This window comes from Tachysurus fulvidraco, chromosome 22 (genome assembly GCF_022655615.1).
Source record: "Tachysurus fulvidraco isolate hzauxx_2018 chromosome 22, HZAU_PFXX_2.0, whole genome shotgun sequence".
Classification (NCBI taxonomy): domain Eukaryota; kingdom Metazoa; phylum Chordata; class Actinopteri; order Siluriformes; family Bagridae; genus Tachysurus; species Tachysurus fulvidraco.
In genome coordinates this window covers 824721-839542 of record NC_062539.1, presented here as the reverse complement: position 1 = coordinate 839542, position 14822 = coordinate 824721, and the positions used below count along the sequence as shown (strand labels likewise).

General features: G+C 46.6%; 1 protein-coding gene across 1 annotated transcript; it reads right to left on the bottom strand.

Moving 5' to 3' along the window:
* Positions 1-2426: 2426 nt before the first annotated feature.
* Positions 2427-13333, bottom strand: LOC113636896 (ubiquitin-conjugating enzyme E2 W-like). Its single transcript, XM_027137252.2, has 6 exons — positions 13180-13333; positions 4136-4227; positions 3891-3993; positions 3643-3801; positions 3323-3380; positions 2427-2660 (listed from the first exon to the last, which is right to left on the bottom strand). The coding sequence occupies exons 1-5, from the start codon at positions 13192-13194 to the stop codon at positions 3327-3329; spliced, it is 423 nt and encodes a 140-aa protein (XP_026993053.1). The 5' UTR covers positions 13195-13333; the 3' UTR covers positions 2427-2660; positions 3323-3326.
* Positions 13334-14822: the final 1489 nt, after the last annotated feature.

Genomic DNA, 14822 nt, shown 5'->3' with positions numbered 1-14822 from the left:
CACTGCAGCTTTCCAGCTTGCTCGCTTTCTGTTTGGATCTGGCTTTCCCTCCCACACACACACACACACGCACACGCACACACACACACACACACACACACACACACACACTCAGTTCACTACTTAGAGCAAGATAGAAAGAGCAAACATCAGATAAATATACATATGATAACAGGATTCAGAGGGGTCATGTGTTAAACCCTTCAAGTTCTTACCTAGACATCTTCCCAGTGCAGATCCATGTTAAATTCTCACTCCATCTTCTGCAGTCTTCTGTGACTCATTTGACTTTGTTTTTCTTGATTTATATGTTTAGTCCAGGCTGCTTAAAAAAGGTCCAGCCTTGTAAACAACCTCTCACGACCTCTTGCCTCTCACATTGTTTAATTCCAGACATGTGTTCCTTTCAAAAAGGTCTAAAACCAAAGCTTCGGCTTCATTGCAGAAATTCTTATTTCTTGGTTTGTCACATAGTAGAACAGTTACTTTTGTTTATTAAGGATGGTTGGGATCTGGTAGAAAATGTGTAAAGATTCAGGAACAGAAGAACTTTTTCAAAAGTATTTATTTGTCATGAGTTTCAGAATAACGCTTATTATTGTAATAATAACAGCTTCAGTTCATGAACATTAGTAAACTCACTGTCGAGTAACGTAACTCATAAGTGGTATGTACTCCAGTAATAAGTTAAGTGCACAGAGATGCTTTCATGCTGTAGACATTAGTAGAAAACGGTTTTAACAGTAACTTTCTGTGGTAAATTAAGCTTCTACAATAACTTTCTGTTTTTAAATTTAGTTTTAATAGTAACTTTCTGTGGTAAATTTAGCTTTAACAGTAACTTTCTGTGGTAAATTTAGCTTTAACAATAACTTTCTGTGGTAAATATAGCTTTAACAGTAACTTTCTATGGTAAATTAAGCTTCTACAATAACTTTGTGGTAAATTTAGCTTTAACAGTAACTTTCTGTGGTAAATTTAGCTTTAACAATAACTTTCTGTGGTAAATTTAGCTTTAACAGTAACTTTCTGTGGTAAATTAAGCTTCTACAATAACCTTCTGTGGTAAATTTAGCTTTAACAGTAACTTTCTGTGGTAAATTAAGCTTCTACAATAACTTTCTGTGGTAAATTTAACTTTAACAGTAACTTTCTGTGGTAAATTTAGCTTTAACAATAACCACCCGTGGTACATTTAGCTTGAGCAATAAACTGTGGTACATTTAGCTTTAGCAATTACTTTCTGTGGTAAATTTAGCTTTAACGTTAACTTTCTGTGGTAAATTTGGCTTTAACAGTAACTTTCTGTGGTAAATTAAGCTTCTACAATAAATTTCTTTGGTAAATTTAGCTTTAACATTGACATGGAGGATAAAAACAAAGAAAGAGAAGAAAGGCGTGTTAATATAGGATCAGCTTTCCAGCGCTGGAGAGAACTGAAGGAGCAGGAAGTTGGCCACATATTCACAGGTTGGAGTTTCCCGAGTCAATAACTCCTGAGCTAAACACTGTTACTACACAAATAACACCTCTTTTCTATCGTAGTAATGTAGAGAGGCAGCTACAACCGTGTTTTGTGTAGTAACAGCGTTTAGCTCAGGAGTTATCGACTCGGGAAACTCCAATCTGTGAATATGTGGCCGACTTTACTTAAGACGTCGAGGTGCTTTTTTCCTTCTCGATAGGTGAGTAACGTTGGTTTTACTTTGTTACACAGAACTAATATATGACTTTGTCATTTACATGATTATGCTTGTGTGTCATTTTTGCTTGTTTGTTTATCTGCAATCGTATTGTTCTTCCCTTCAGCTATGATAAAAACACATTTCTTTCTGTTAGTTTCCTGGGTTACGTATGTATATGTGGGCGGAGCTAATATTCAATTATATGTTGTAGAACTTATATAAATGATATTAGAAACAGGTCCAGATCCAGTTGAAGGAAAATGTCTACAACATGAGAACTGAAGCGAGCCTTCACTCTGCAGTACACAGAGAACGTTAAAGATTAAATGCTGACACACATTTGCTGACTGATTTTAGTCTTTTAAAGAAAATCCATTTTTAAATTAAACCTTTTGACCTGTAGCTCCATTTTGAGCTGTAGCTCCATTTTGACCTATAGCTCCCTACATTACCCACAATGCCTTTCAGCCATGTGCCAATATTGGTGCACTGGGGTTTGTCTCTTAAGTTAGCTCTTGCTACAGAGATTGATTCTCTGTGAAATCAGAGCTACACACAATGACAAATTCAGCAAACCAGAAATTTCACGTGGTTCAGGGTTTAGTTTTACTGTTAATTCTGCGCTCCAGGTTCGATGGTCAACAACAACGACTTTCAGATACAAATACAGCTTTAAATAGCTGGAGGTGGAGCCTAATGGGGCGGAGTCATAATAAAGTAAATAAATAAATTAAAAGTGCATACAGAAAAAGGAGGTTTATTATTTATAAAAAATGGTTTTGCAAAAGCAAGTCTTACATTTATCTAATCATCTAAAATAAGTTTTTATTCCGTTATAAAATTGACATGCCTGGACTGACTGCCTTTACACAAAGACTTAATCATTGCACAAAAAACCCCCCAAAAAAACAAAACAACTGCTTGTCTGCTGATATGGTGCCAGTGCCAGTCCTGGTGGTGAGGCTTATTCAGAACCTGTGAATAATGAGAATGACAATGAGACACTCAACTAAACACGAGGACCAAAGAAGTGAGAGCTTGTGGGTGATGTTGTGAGGAAGTCGAGCTGTTTGCTGCTTTGTTATTGTAACAAACGGCTAAAAGAAAGTTGCAGAATTACTGTCCAAGGAACAAACTGTACCGAAGCCATATTGCTAATCCTAATGCACAGTTACAGGTTCAGAATAAATAAGTAATCATGATGCACTGCAGATGAATGGCGCTTGGTAAACTAATCCCTAACCGGATCCCAGAACCAGCACCGGCTCCACTGGGTCAGTGGAAAAGAGGTAAAAAGTGATCCAGTGCTAATCCCACCATCTATAAACCCTCTAAGCACACGCATCATCTGTGTTTCTCAATGAGCACACGTGGAGTTTTACATTCCTTTAGTCAGATCAGGGTTTTTTTAGCTTGCTGAAGTGTAACGCTCCCAAAACGCCGTTTCTCTAAAGCGGTCCGCTCATTCCCGTAGGACTGAAAACTGCCAGTGTACTGTGTGTGAGCCTGGTTATAACTGCTAAAAGTCCCCGTACTACTAACACGTGTCATCTGTAAGGAGACATAAAAAACAGCACACCGGGATACTGAAAAAGGAAATACAAAAAGGAAATAACAGCTGTGAACAGATCACTCACCGTGCTACCACCAACACCACCACTTTCTCTTCTTTGAGGAATTGTCAGGTGGACGACACTACAGAGAGAAGAGCAGAACTCAGAAACAAAACAAAAAACAACCACCATTTCAACCACCTTTTTGTATTATTTTGTTAAAATCTTTAAGTTACCACTAGAGGACACATTATAAACTCTGGAGTCTCGAGTTCATCCCATTCCTGACCAGACCAGTTTCTACTAGTTATATGCACCAGGAGAAAACCGGTTGAGCCTAACAAGCTGCAGCAGTGGCGGTTGTTAGACTGTTCAACTCAGGTTTATATCAATGTGAGACTGACCTCCTCTTTCCAGATGCATAGTATGCTGATAATGACAAGACACACGGACCGGACAGTCAGAGCTGGAGCCCACTCCCTTATAGTTAAACGGGACAGACGAATGTGTCCGTTGCTGTCGACGAACGGATTGGCCGGAATGTTCTCGCCGGTAAACATGACCTGTATGACATTGTGGACAGAAGTCAAGATGGAGGGCACATGAAGAAGTGAACAAAAACAGTGTGTGCACTGACATTTTTGAGGTTCACCTGAGGAGGTTCAAACGGGAATTGGCTGTTAAACGTAAAGAGTAGCTGGAACTTCTGGCCCTCGTACAGGGTTCGAGGAGGGCCTTTCAGTTCTATAACCCACCTGGACACAAGATGCAAGTGAGAAACTGCCAAAACTGAATAAACACACTCATCAATGCTCTGTGTGTAAGAAACCACTGCATCCGTAACAGTGAAAACCTTTCTGTATAAATCGTAAAATAAAACCAGAAACAATCCCCTACTCTGTGGTTGTATTCTGAACTCTTCTTTCTTTCAGAGTCATTCCTGGAGGTGGATCATTCTGCAAAGCCAACCATTCCTTCTGCATCCGTCCCTAGAAACAGAAACAATAAACATAGAAACAATAAATATAGCTGAGAGCACAATTATGTACACCCCACCGCTTGGTACTAGCTGTAAGGAAGAAAAACACCACCCAGTTCTGATTCAGCAGTCAATCCTCAGTCTAATGTGCAGCTCTTAAAAGTTTGTGAACCACTTCAAGCTGCTCAGGTATGGAATAAAAACACTGTCAATAATAATCGTATGTAATTCAAAGCATTTGTGTGTAAATTTTAATTTTGCGGAGTTGGATCCCAAAATCTACGGCCAAGACAGTTTACAGATACAAGATTTTGCGTGTTTGTTCAAATACACCTCTTTTTCACACACGGAAACGGTCTGCGAAACAACTGTCAAAAATACGTCATCACATTCACAGGCATTACTATCCAAGGGAAGATGAATCGATTCCACGAAGTGCGCATGCGCCCCGCCCTCTTTTAAACCACTGGCACCGAAATGGCGGATCAGCAGCCAAGCGCTCTACTCATCATCTCAGGTAAGTTGGTTTTTCCTTCCAAATTCGGACATGTTTAAGGGTTAGTTATCACTAATATTATAATATTGTAATATTACAGATATAGGTTAACTATAGTAAGATTAGCTCTCAGAGTAAGGTTACATTAGGTGCTTAAAGAATACAGCTGTTTAGGAGGTCATCACTGCAGTCTGTAGCGTGATGAGATAGGTCTACATAAAACAATTAGCAATTTTAAGTGTTAAATTACTAACAGCTGTGTACATGCACTGGAATACACAGGTCATGCAATATGTGTTCACTGCTTAAGTGTTAAAGTCATATTTTATTGTTTATCAGGTTCCATTAGGTGACATCTTGCACTCAGCCCAGAATCTGGTGTCGATGTTGACCAACACCTTAAGTGTTGGACAACAGAAAATGGGGAACCAGTACAATATCAGTGGACAGTCAGCACAAGAAAGACGGTCCAAGTCAAATGGGCAGTCAGTGCAGCAGGAAATGGCTAGGTGTGAGGTGTGTGTGTCTTTTATGTAGGCCTATCTCATCACGCTACAGACTGCAGTGATGACCTCCTAAACAGCTGTATTCTTTAAGCACCTAATGTAACCTTACTCTGAGAGCTAATCTTACTATAGTCTACTATTGTAATGATGAGTCGTAAGACTGAGGATCCATTTGCAGCTTTAATAGATAATCTCGGAAACAACAGGCAGAGTTCAGTACCGGTAAACACGACAGTGTGGGTAAGGCAAAAACGTAGTCAGAACAACAGGCAAAAGGTCAGGGCAGGCAGAAATCAGTCGTGAGGCAAAATACAGAAACAGATCAAAAACCAGAAACAGGAATAATCAGACAACGCTCAGAATGATAGCCGTAGCAAATCAAGACTTCGCAATGGGATCAAGTTCGTTTGCTATTTTAAGTGCGCCAGCTGATAGAGAACAGCTGGTGCACTGATTAGGCTGAGCGGGGTGTAGTGGGAAGTGTAGTCCGGGAGCGCTTAGTACTCCGGAGACGATTCTCTCCGTTGTGGGTGCGGAGGTGAGGCAGGTGTGCTGATCATGACAGAGCCCCCCCCCTGCGAGCGGCTCCTGACGCGAGGACGTGTGCGACGTCGAGGTCTACCACGAGACCGGGGAGCGGGCCTGTCTGGGTGGCGTAGGTGGAAGTCAGTGGTGAGTGAAGGGTCCAGGATGTCCCCTGCCTTGACCCAGGAGCGTTCTTCCGGGCCGTACCCCACCCAGTCGGCTAGGTATTCCAGGCGGCCCCGTCGGCGCCTGGAGTCCAGCAATTCGTGGACCTGGTATGCCTCTCCCTCGTCGACCAAGAGGGGTGCTGGTGGTTCGGCGGAGGATTCTGGGTCTCTCGGTGGTCTCTCCGCGGGTTTCAGCAGTGAGGCGTGAAAGGTGGGAGATACACGGTATGACGGGGGTAGTGCCAGGCGGTAGGAGACTGGATTAATCCGTCTGATGATTCGGAATGGGCCCACAAACCGTGGGCTGAGCTTACGACAGGGCAGACGGAGGCGGAGGTCACGGGTGGACAGCCAGACCCACTGTTCGGGTTGGTAGTCGGGGTGCTCACGGCGGCGTCTGTCGGCCTGTGTCTTTTGCCTGCGAATGGCTCGCCGTAGCTGCCGGTGCGCCGGGCTCCACGTGTCCCCGCTGCGACGAAACCACTCGTCAACGGCCGGTAAGTCCGAGGGTGTGTCGGACCAGGGAAACAAAGGAGGTTGAAATCCCAGGACGCACTGGAATGGGGTTAGACCCGTGGCGGGTTTGAGGAGAGAATTCTGAGCATACTCAGCCCACATCAAGTATGTGCTCCAGTCGGTCTGGTTATCGTGGCAGTAGGAGCGTAGGAACCGGACGAGATCTTGGTTCAACCGTTCCGTCTGTCCGTTGGCTTGCGGGTGGTACCCCGAGGTGAGGCAGATGTTCACGTTGAGCTGTTTGAAGAATGCCGCCCAGACTCGTGAGGTGAACTGGGGACCGCGGTCGGACACGATATCCTCAGGCAGGCCATAGTACCGGAAGACAAAGTTGCACAATGCCTCCGCGGTCTCGAAGGCTGTGGGAAGTTTCGGCATGGGGATCAGACGGCAGGCTTTGGAGAATCGGTCGATCACGGTGAGGATAACCGTATGGTTGTTGGAACGGGGAAGGTCGGTGACAAAGTCAATTGCAATGTGGGACCAGGGGCGTTGAGGCATGGGCAGAGGAAGCAGTAAGCCCGCAGGGAGCTGATGAGAGGGCTTAGAGGTATTGCAGATTGTACAGGCTCGGACGAATTCGCGCACGTCTGTGGCTAGAGTCGGCCACCAAAACTGGTTCTGAGCCAGGTGTAGGGTGCCTGTGACGCCGGGATGGCCGGCGCTGGGGTTGGAGTGTAGGAGCTCCAGGAGGTTCGTGCGCCAGTTCTCGGGCACATAGGTCCGGGATGGAGGGCAATTGGCAGGTGGTGGTGTGTGGGCGTTGGCCTGGGTTATTTCCGTCATGATGTCCCACTGGATGGGCGCGAGGATGTGGGCTTCGGAGATGATGGGTTCAGGGCTTGTGTCCGGGCCGGGTTCACGGAACATGCGGGACAGGGCATCGGCCTTGATATTCTTGGTCCCCGGCCTGTAGGTCACCGTGAATCTGAACCTCGTGAAGAACATGGCCCACCTCGATTGACGGGGATTCAGGCGTTTGGCGGCGCGAAGGTATTCCAAGTTCCGGTGGTCGGTGAGCACGGTGAACGGGTGTACCGCGCCCTCTAGCCAGTGCCGCCACTCCTCGAATGCTACCTTCATGGCTAGCAGCTCTCGGTCCCCCACGTCGTAGTTGCGTTCCGTCGGAGATAGCTTGCGAGAGAAGTATGCACACGGGAACATCTTGTTGGCCGGGCCCTGGCGTTGAGACAGTATGGCTCCCACCCCCGTATTAGAGGCGTCCACCTCTACTATGAACGGCCGGTCTGGATCCGGGTGGTGGAGAATGGGAGCTGAGGTGAAGCTCGCTTTCAAGCGCCGGAATGCCGTTATAGCTTCAAGGGACCAGGTAAGCCGAGTGGATGCTTTTTTGGTCATCGAGGTGAGCGGGGCCGCAATCGTGCTGAAACCACGGATGAAGCGGCGATAGAAATTAGCGAACCCCAGGAAGCGCTGTAACTCCTTCAGGCTCTGTGGTCGGGGCCACTGTAGTACTGCGCGCACCTTGGAGTCGTCCATGGCGACCCCCTCGGCTGAGATGACGTAGCCTAGGAAGGTCGTGGAGGTCTGGTGGAATTCGCATTTTTCGGCCTTGGCGTACAGACGGTGTTGGATGAGACGTTTAAGGACTGCCCGCACGTGCTGGGTGTGTTCCTCCATGGTCTCTGAATATATAAGGATGTCATCGATGTATACGACCACCCAGCGGTCCAGCATGTCACGGAACACGTCATTAATGAATGACTGGAACACCGCGGGACTGTTCGAAAGGCCGAACGGCATGACTAAATATTCATAATGGCCTGATTGGGTCGAAAAGGCGGTCTTCCATTCATCCCCCTCTCTGATTCGGATGAGGTTGTAAGCGCTGCGTAAGTCCAATTTCGTGAAGTATCGGGCCTGGCGGAGCTGTTCGAGAGCCGACGGCACGAGGGGAAGAGGATACCGGAACTTGACTGTCATGTCGTTCAGAGCCCGGTAGTCAATGCATGGGCGGAGGCCTCCATCTTTTTTCTTCACGAAGAAGAACGCGGAGGACGCCGGGGAGACAGAGGGTCGGATGAAGCCCTTCTGGAGCTCCTCCTCGATGTAGGTTTTCATGGCTGCCGTCTCTGGTTGCGACAGCGGGAAGATTCTCCCTCTGGGTGGAGTGGATCCAGGCAGAAGTTCTATGGCGCAGTCACTGGGCCGGTGCGGTGGCAGTTCGGTGGCCCGAGTCTTGCTGAAGGCCGCCGAAAGGTCTTGGTATTCCGCTGGGAGATTAGAGGTGGTGGAAGTGGAGCATACAGAGAGCGTGGTGTTGAGTCGTGGGGTTTTCGGAGGCAGTGGCTGGTGTCGGTGACATGCTTCGCCCCAGCTTGAGATGTGCAGGTCTCTCCAGGTGATGACGGGGTTGTGAAGTTGGAGCCAGGGGAAGCCTAGGATGAGGGTGTGACGCGGGGAGCGGATGATGTGGAAAGGCAGGTATTCTTGATGGTGAGGGCCCACCTGCAGCCGGAGACGCCTGGAGATGTGCGTGATGTGGCCCTCACTGAGCGGCCTGCCGTCTACCGCCTCCACTGCCAAAGGAAAAGCACATGGGGTCACTGGCACGTTATAGGCTTGCGCAAACTCCCTTGACATGAAATTGCCCGCGGCGCCGGAGTCGATTAGAGCAGACAGATTAATCATTTTCCCCCGTATTTCAACTTGTACTTGTACTACCGCGCAGTTCGAAGATTGAGGAATGAGCGGGTCAGGACTCACCGATGTGTTCCGTCTGCCGGGCGGCTTGTTGGGGCAGGCGGCCAGTCTGTGACCGGCTTCTCCGCAGTAGAGGCAGAGTTGGAAGCGGAAGCGTCTTGCTCTCTCCTCAGGCGTGAGGTGCGTGGCGTCGAGCTGCATGAGCTCGGGGTCCGCCGGTCGGGCTGTGCGAAGTGTCTCGTGCGCGTGTCGGGCGGTGTGCGTAGGAGGTCGACGTGTCCGCATCAAATTGTCAATGCGGATGGACAGGTCAATGAACTCCGTCAAATCTCTCCCTTCATCACGGCAGGCGAGCTCGGCTTGTAGATCCGGATGCAGCCCTTTGCGGTAGATCACCTTTAGGGGTCGCTCCTCCCAACCTGTCTCGGCGGCGAGCGTACGGAATGTCAGCGCGTACTCAGCGGCGGGACAGTCGCCCTGAGATACGGCCAACAAACGCTCCTCTGCGCTCTCACCCGTGGCGGAGTGCTCGAAGACGGCGCGGAATTGGGAGAGGAAGTGTTCAAACGTGGGGAAGGCGGAGCCATCCTCTTGCCAAACCGCCGTGGCCCACTCCAGCGCTTTCCCGGTGAGGAGCGTGCACACAAACGCTACGCGGCTAGCGGCGGTCGGATACAGGGACGGTTGGCATTGCATTAAGAAACCTCCGCATTTTCCAGGATCTCCGTTAAACTTTTCCGGAAACGCGAGCCGCGGGCTGGTGACAGCTGGGGTCGCGATTGGATCGGTCGGCGGACGGGGCGCCGGTGCCAGAGGGTTCGGAGCCGCAGCGGAGCCTCGCAGACCTTGTAATGCCGCAGCGAGCTCTCCGATGAGCGAGGTAAGTCGCGTTAGTTGTTGGTGGTGTCCGGCGAGCTGCTGGGCTTGAGCGGAGAGCTGGGTGGCAAGCTGAGAGACGGCTGCTGGATCGCTTGGTGGCGAAGTCTTCTGTAATGATGAGTCGTAAGACTGAGGATCCATTTGCAGCTTTAATAGATAATCTCGGAAACAACAGGCAGAGTTCAGTACCGGTAAACACGACAGTGTGGGTAAGGCAAAAACGTAGTCAGAACAACAGGCAAAAGGTCAGGGCAGGCAGAAATCAGTCGTGAGGCAAAATACAGAAACAGATCAAAAACCAGAAACAGGAATAATCAGACAACGCTCAGAATGATAGCCGTAGCAAATCAAGACTTCGCAATGGGATCAAGTTCGTTTGCTATTTTAAGTGCGCCAGCTGATAGAGAACAGCTGGTGCACTGATTAGGCTGAGCGGGGTGTAGTGGGAAGTGTAGTCCGGGAGCGCTTAGTACTCCGGAGACGATTCTCTCCGTTGTGGGTGCGGAGGTGAGGCAGGTGTGCTGATCATGACAACTATAATCTTACTTACTATTGTTAACCTATCTCTGTAATATTACTCCTCTCTGTTATTAGTGATATCTAACCCTTAAACATGTCCGAATTTGGAAGGAAAAACCAACTTACCTGAGACGATGAGCAGTGTTGTAATGTAACGGAGTAAAAATACTTTGTTACTGTACTTAAGTAGAAATGTCACGTATCTGTACTTTATTTCGCTATTTAAATTTATGACAACTTTCACTTTTACTCCACTACATTTCCTAGATAAAATGTATACTTTTACTCTGTTATATCTCCACTAAGCATCTTCGTTACTCGTTACTACAAAATAAAATCAGAAGAAATGTGTGTGACTGTAATAAGGGAGGTTTGGTGAATCACTGCTCCTAGATTGCATTACGCTCCGCACGCTGTACAGAGAAGCACAGGTACGCGCAGCGTGTACGCGCAGTCAGAGCTGGGGGCGTTAATGTATAAAGTTAATCGGAAAGCTGCAAATACAGCAACCAAAAGCAGTGAAATTTCACTATTCTTTTTACCAGAGTTGTAGCACAAACAAAATATTAATGCAAACAATCCATACAATACTAAATAAAAATAACATTTATTGATTTGGTCTTTGTGAATATTAGTTTATTAATGACTGCATTCATTGGACACACTGTTTGTAGAGAATGCACACATACATGAAGTGATCTGATTCAAGACTGGCATCATTACATTATGCATAAAATTTTGGTGTCCACTTTTGCCATTTAATAATACCATAACTTTTGGCTTACTATGTAGTCATATAATATATAATATAAAACTCTTCTTGTTTTAAATTCTCACTGAGGGCTAAAACCCCTAAAGATGAAACCCTAGAACCGCCCCTGGTCTTATGCCTACCGAAAATCACTGAAATTTTAATTTTACTTCAAATACTTAAGTACATTAAATATCAGAAAATGACTTTTGATACTTAAGTACTGTAAATATCAGATACTTTAAGACTTTTACTTGAGTAATATTCTAAAAGGTGACTTTCACTTCTACCAAAGTCTTTTTCTAAGAGTATTGCTTTCTAGTACTTTATACAACACTGACGATGAGTGAGCGCTTGGCTGCTGATCCGCCATTTCGGCGCCAGTGGTTTAAAAGAGGACGGGGCGCATGCGCACTTCGTGGAATCGATTCATCTTCCCTCGGATAGTAATGCCTGTGAACATGATGACGTATTTTTGACAGTTGTTTCACAGACCGTTTTCGTGTGTGAAAAAGAGGTGTTGTGAAAACAAGCATTGTGTGTGTAAATTGTCATAGTCGTACATTTTGGTGTTGTATTTGAATAAACACACAAAATCTCGTATCTGTAAACTGTCGTGGCCGTAGATTTTGGGATGTAACTCCGTAAAATTAAAATTTACACACAAATGCTTTGAATTACGTACGATTATTATTGACAGTGTTTTTATTCCATACTCAGGTAATTCATTTTCCAGTCTCCTTAGTAACGAGTGTTATACAATGTGTTCAGTTTTATTTAAACACTTTCTTAGGTTATTTACAGAACTAAGATTTATACATCAAAAAGGAATCAAATTTGTTCACACAAATGAGTAAAAAAATTGAATATCGAATAAAACACAAAACATTTCTACAACTAAAAATATGCTCCCCGGTTCATTCTTTAAATGAACAAAAGCACCCTCATGATTAGTCTAACCATGGATAAATATTCTAATGTGGGTAAAAAATTCTAATTTTTCTCCCCCTCAAAACTGTGTAGATGATGGTGGACTTTAGGAAAGACCCCCCCTCACCACCCCACAATGTGTGGAGACCTTCAAGTTTCCCAAGACCTGAAATGGGAGTGCAACATAAACTCCATCATCAAAAAGGCCCAGCAGAGGATGTACTTTCTACATCAGTTAAGGAAGTTTGGTCTGCCACAGGAGCTGTTGATGTTGTTCTACACTGCAGTCATTGAATCTGTCCTGTTCACATCCATCACCATCTGGTTTGGTGCAGCAACTAAACAGGACAGGAACAGACTGCAACGCACAGTAACAACAGCAGAAATAATAACTGGTGCCCCCTGCCCACCCCCCAGGACTTGTATGACACAAGAACCAGAAACCGGGCAGTAATAATCACCACTGCCCCTTTACACCCTGGACACAACATCTTTCAGCTCCTCCCTTTTCTCAGGCGCTACAGAACTTTGTTTACTAAAACTGCCAGACACAGGAACAGTTTCTTTCCCCAGACAATCACCCTGATTAACACCTCACCATCATTACATTCACTGCTTCATATCTATAAGTGCTGCATTACCAGGACTGTCAGTCATCACATCATCTGTATATATTACACACACTACTGTACTTCTGTATATTGTACTAAAGTATAATATTACACAATATTGTTATTTACACTCTCACACTTTATGTACATAACTGATCTGTTATATATTCTGTATTAAATATGACTATAGAATATGACAGATCAGTTATGTACATAAAGTACATGGTAGTGTAAATAACAATATTTTGTAATATTATGCTTTTTATACAATATACAGCAGCAGTAGTGTGTGTAAATTATACAGATGATGTGATGACTGACAGTTCTGAATTGTAATGAACATCTCCCTCTAACCGTTTGAATTAACTCGATTTGTTTACTACAGTTCTGCTACTCACCTGCATACACACCATGTTGGAACTCCTTAGGTTCTAGACGCGTTATTTTTCTACCTACATCTGTATGTGCACAAGTCTCATCTCCGGCTGCTTATAGGCTAGTTTTAGTTCTATCCTGATTCCAGATTGGCTATTTATAACCCAGTTATACAGAATCAGAATCAGGATCAGAATCAGGTTTATTGGCCAAGTGAGTCGACACAGACAAGGAATTTGCTTTCAGATGTTTGTGACTCTCGAAAGTAGAGACATAAATAACACTACACTATACAATGCACACATAACACCATACTATACAATACACACATAAATAACACTATACTATACAATACACACATAAATAACACTATATTATACAATACAGACATAACACTATACTATACAATACACACATAAATAACACTATACTATACAATACAGACATTAATAACACTATACTATACAATACAAACATAAATAACACTATACTTGTTATGAGAGCCATGAGGGCTCTCTCTGCTGGCCTGCAGAGGATTTGCTGCACTTTATCATCAGGACTTCATTGCACCACCAACTCAGCACACCTGTTTCCTGTTTGTAATCACCTGGTCTCCAGTCCTGCTCTGGTCTCTGGCTCTGCCTGTGGCACCACCCTGGTCTCCAGTTCTGCTCTGGTCTCTGGCTCTGCCTGTGGCACCACTCTGGCCGCCAACTCCGCCATGGTCCCTGGCTCTGCCTCCGACACCACCCTGGCCGCCTACTCCGCCATGGTCTCTGGCTCGACCTGTGGCACCACCCTGGCCGCCTACTCCGCCATGGTCTCTGGCTTGACCTCTGGCACCACCCTGGTCTCCAGTTCCACTCTGGTCTCTGGTTCTGCCTGTGGCACCACTCTGGCCGCCAACTCCGCCATGGTCCCTGGCTCTGCCTCCGACACCACCCTGGCCGCCTACTCCGCCATGGTCTCTGGCTCGACCTGTGGCACCACCCTGGCCGCCTACTCCGCCATGGTCTCTGGCTTGACCTCTGGCACCACCCTGGCTCCCAGCTCTGCTCTGGTCTCTGGCTCCACCTGTGGCACCACCCTGGCCGCTAACTCTGCTGTGTTCCCTGGCCTCGCCTACAGCATCGCCCAGTCTACCGGCTCTGCCCGGGCCACCGGCTCTTCCGGGCCACCTGCTCTTCCAGCTCCGCCCAGGCCACCGGCTCTTCCGGCTCCGCCCTGGTCTTCAGCTCCGCCCCGGTCTTCAGCTCCGCCGGCTCGACCCTGGTCTTCAGCTCCGCCCCGGCCTTCGGCTCTGCCCCGGCCTTCTGCTCCGCCGGCTCCGTCCCGGCCTTCTGTTCCGCTGGCTCCACTCTGCCCTTCGCTGCCACATGGACCTGGCCCGCCTGTTCCGCCTCTGCTCCACCACCCTCCAAACCTACGCAGGAGTGTCTGGAAGCCACTCCTGGGAGGGGGGGCTCTGTTATGAGAGCCATGAGGGCTCTCTCTGCTTTGCTGCACTTTATCATCAGTACCTCATTGCACCATCAACTCAGCACACCTGTTTCCTGTTTGTAATCACCTGGTCTATTAAAGCTCACTCAGAACTCTCTGATGGCGCGAAGTATTGTTAGTTTGTTACCACAGTATTTCGTCTCGGATTTTTGCAGATGATGTTGTC

Bases quoted from the DNA above. Each gene is read 5' to 3' on its own strand.
- LOC113636896 (XM_027137252.2), bottom strand. The intron at 3,994-4,135 runs GTAGGGGATTGT...TCTTGTGTCCAG, and splicing joins GTTCAGAATACAACCACAGA to GTGGGTTATAGAACTGAAAG. The intron at 3,381-3,642 runs GTCAGTCTCACA...TTCTCTCTGTAG, and splicing joins TATGCATCTGGAAAGAGGAG to TGTCGTCCACCTGACAATTC.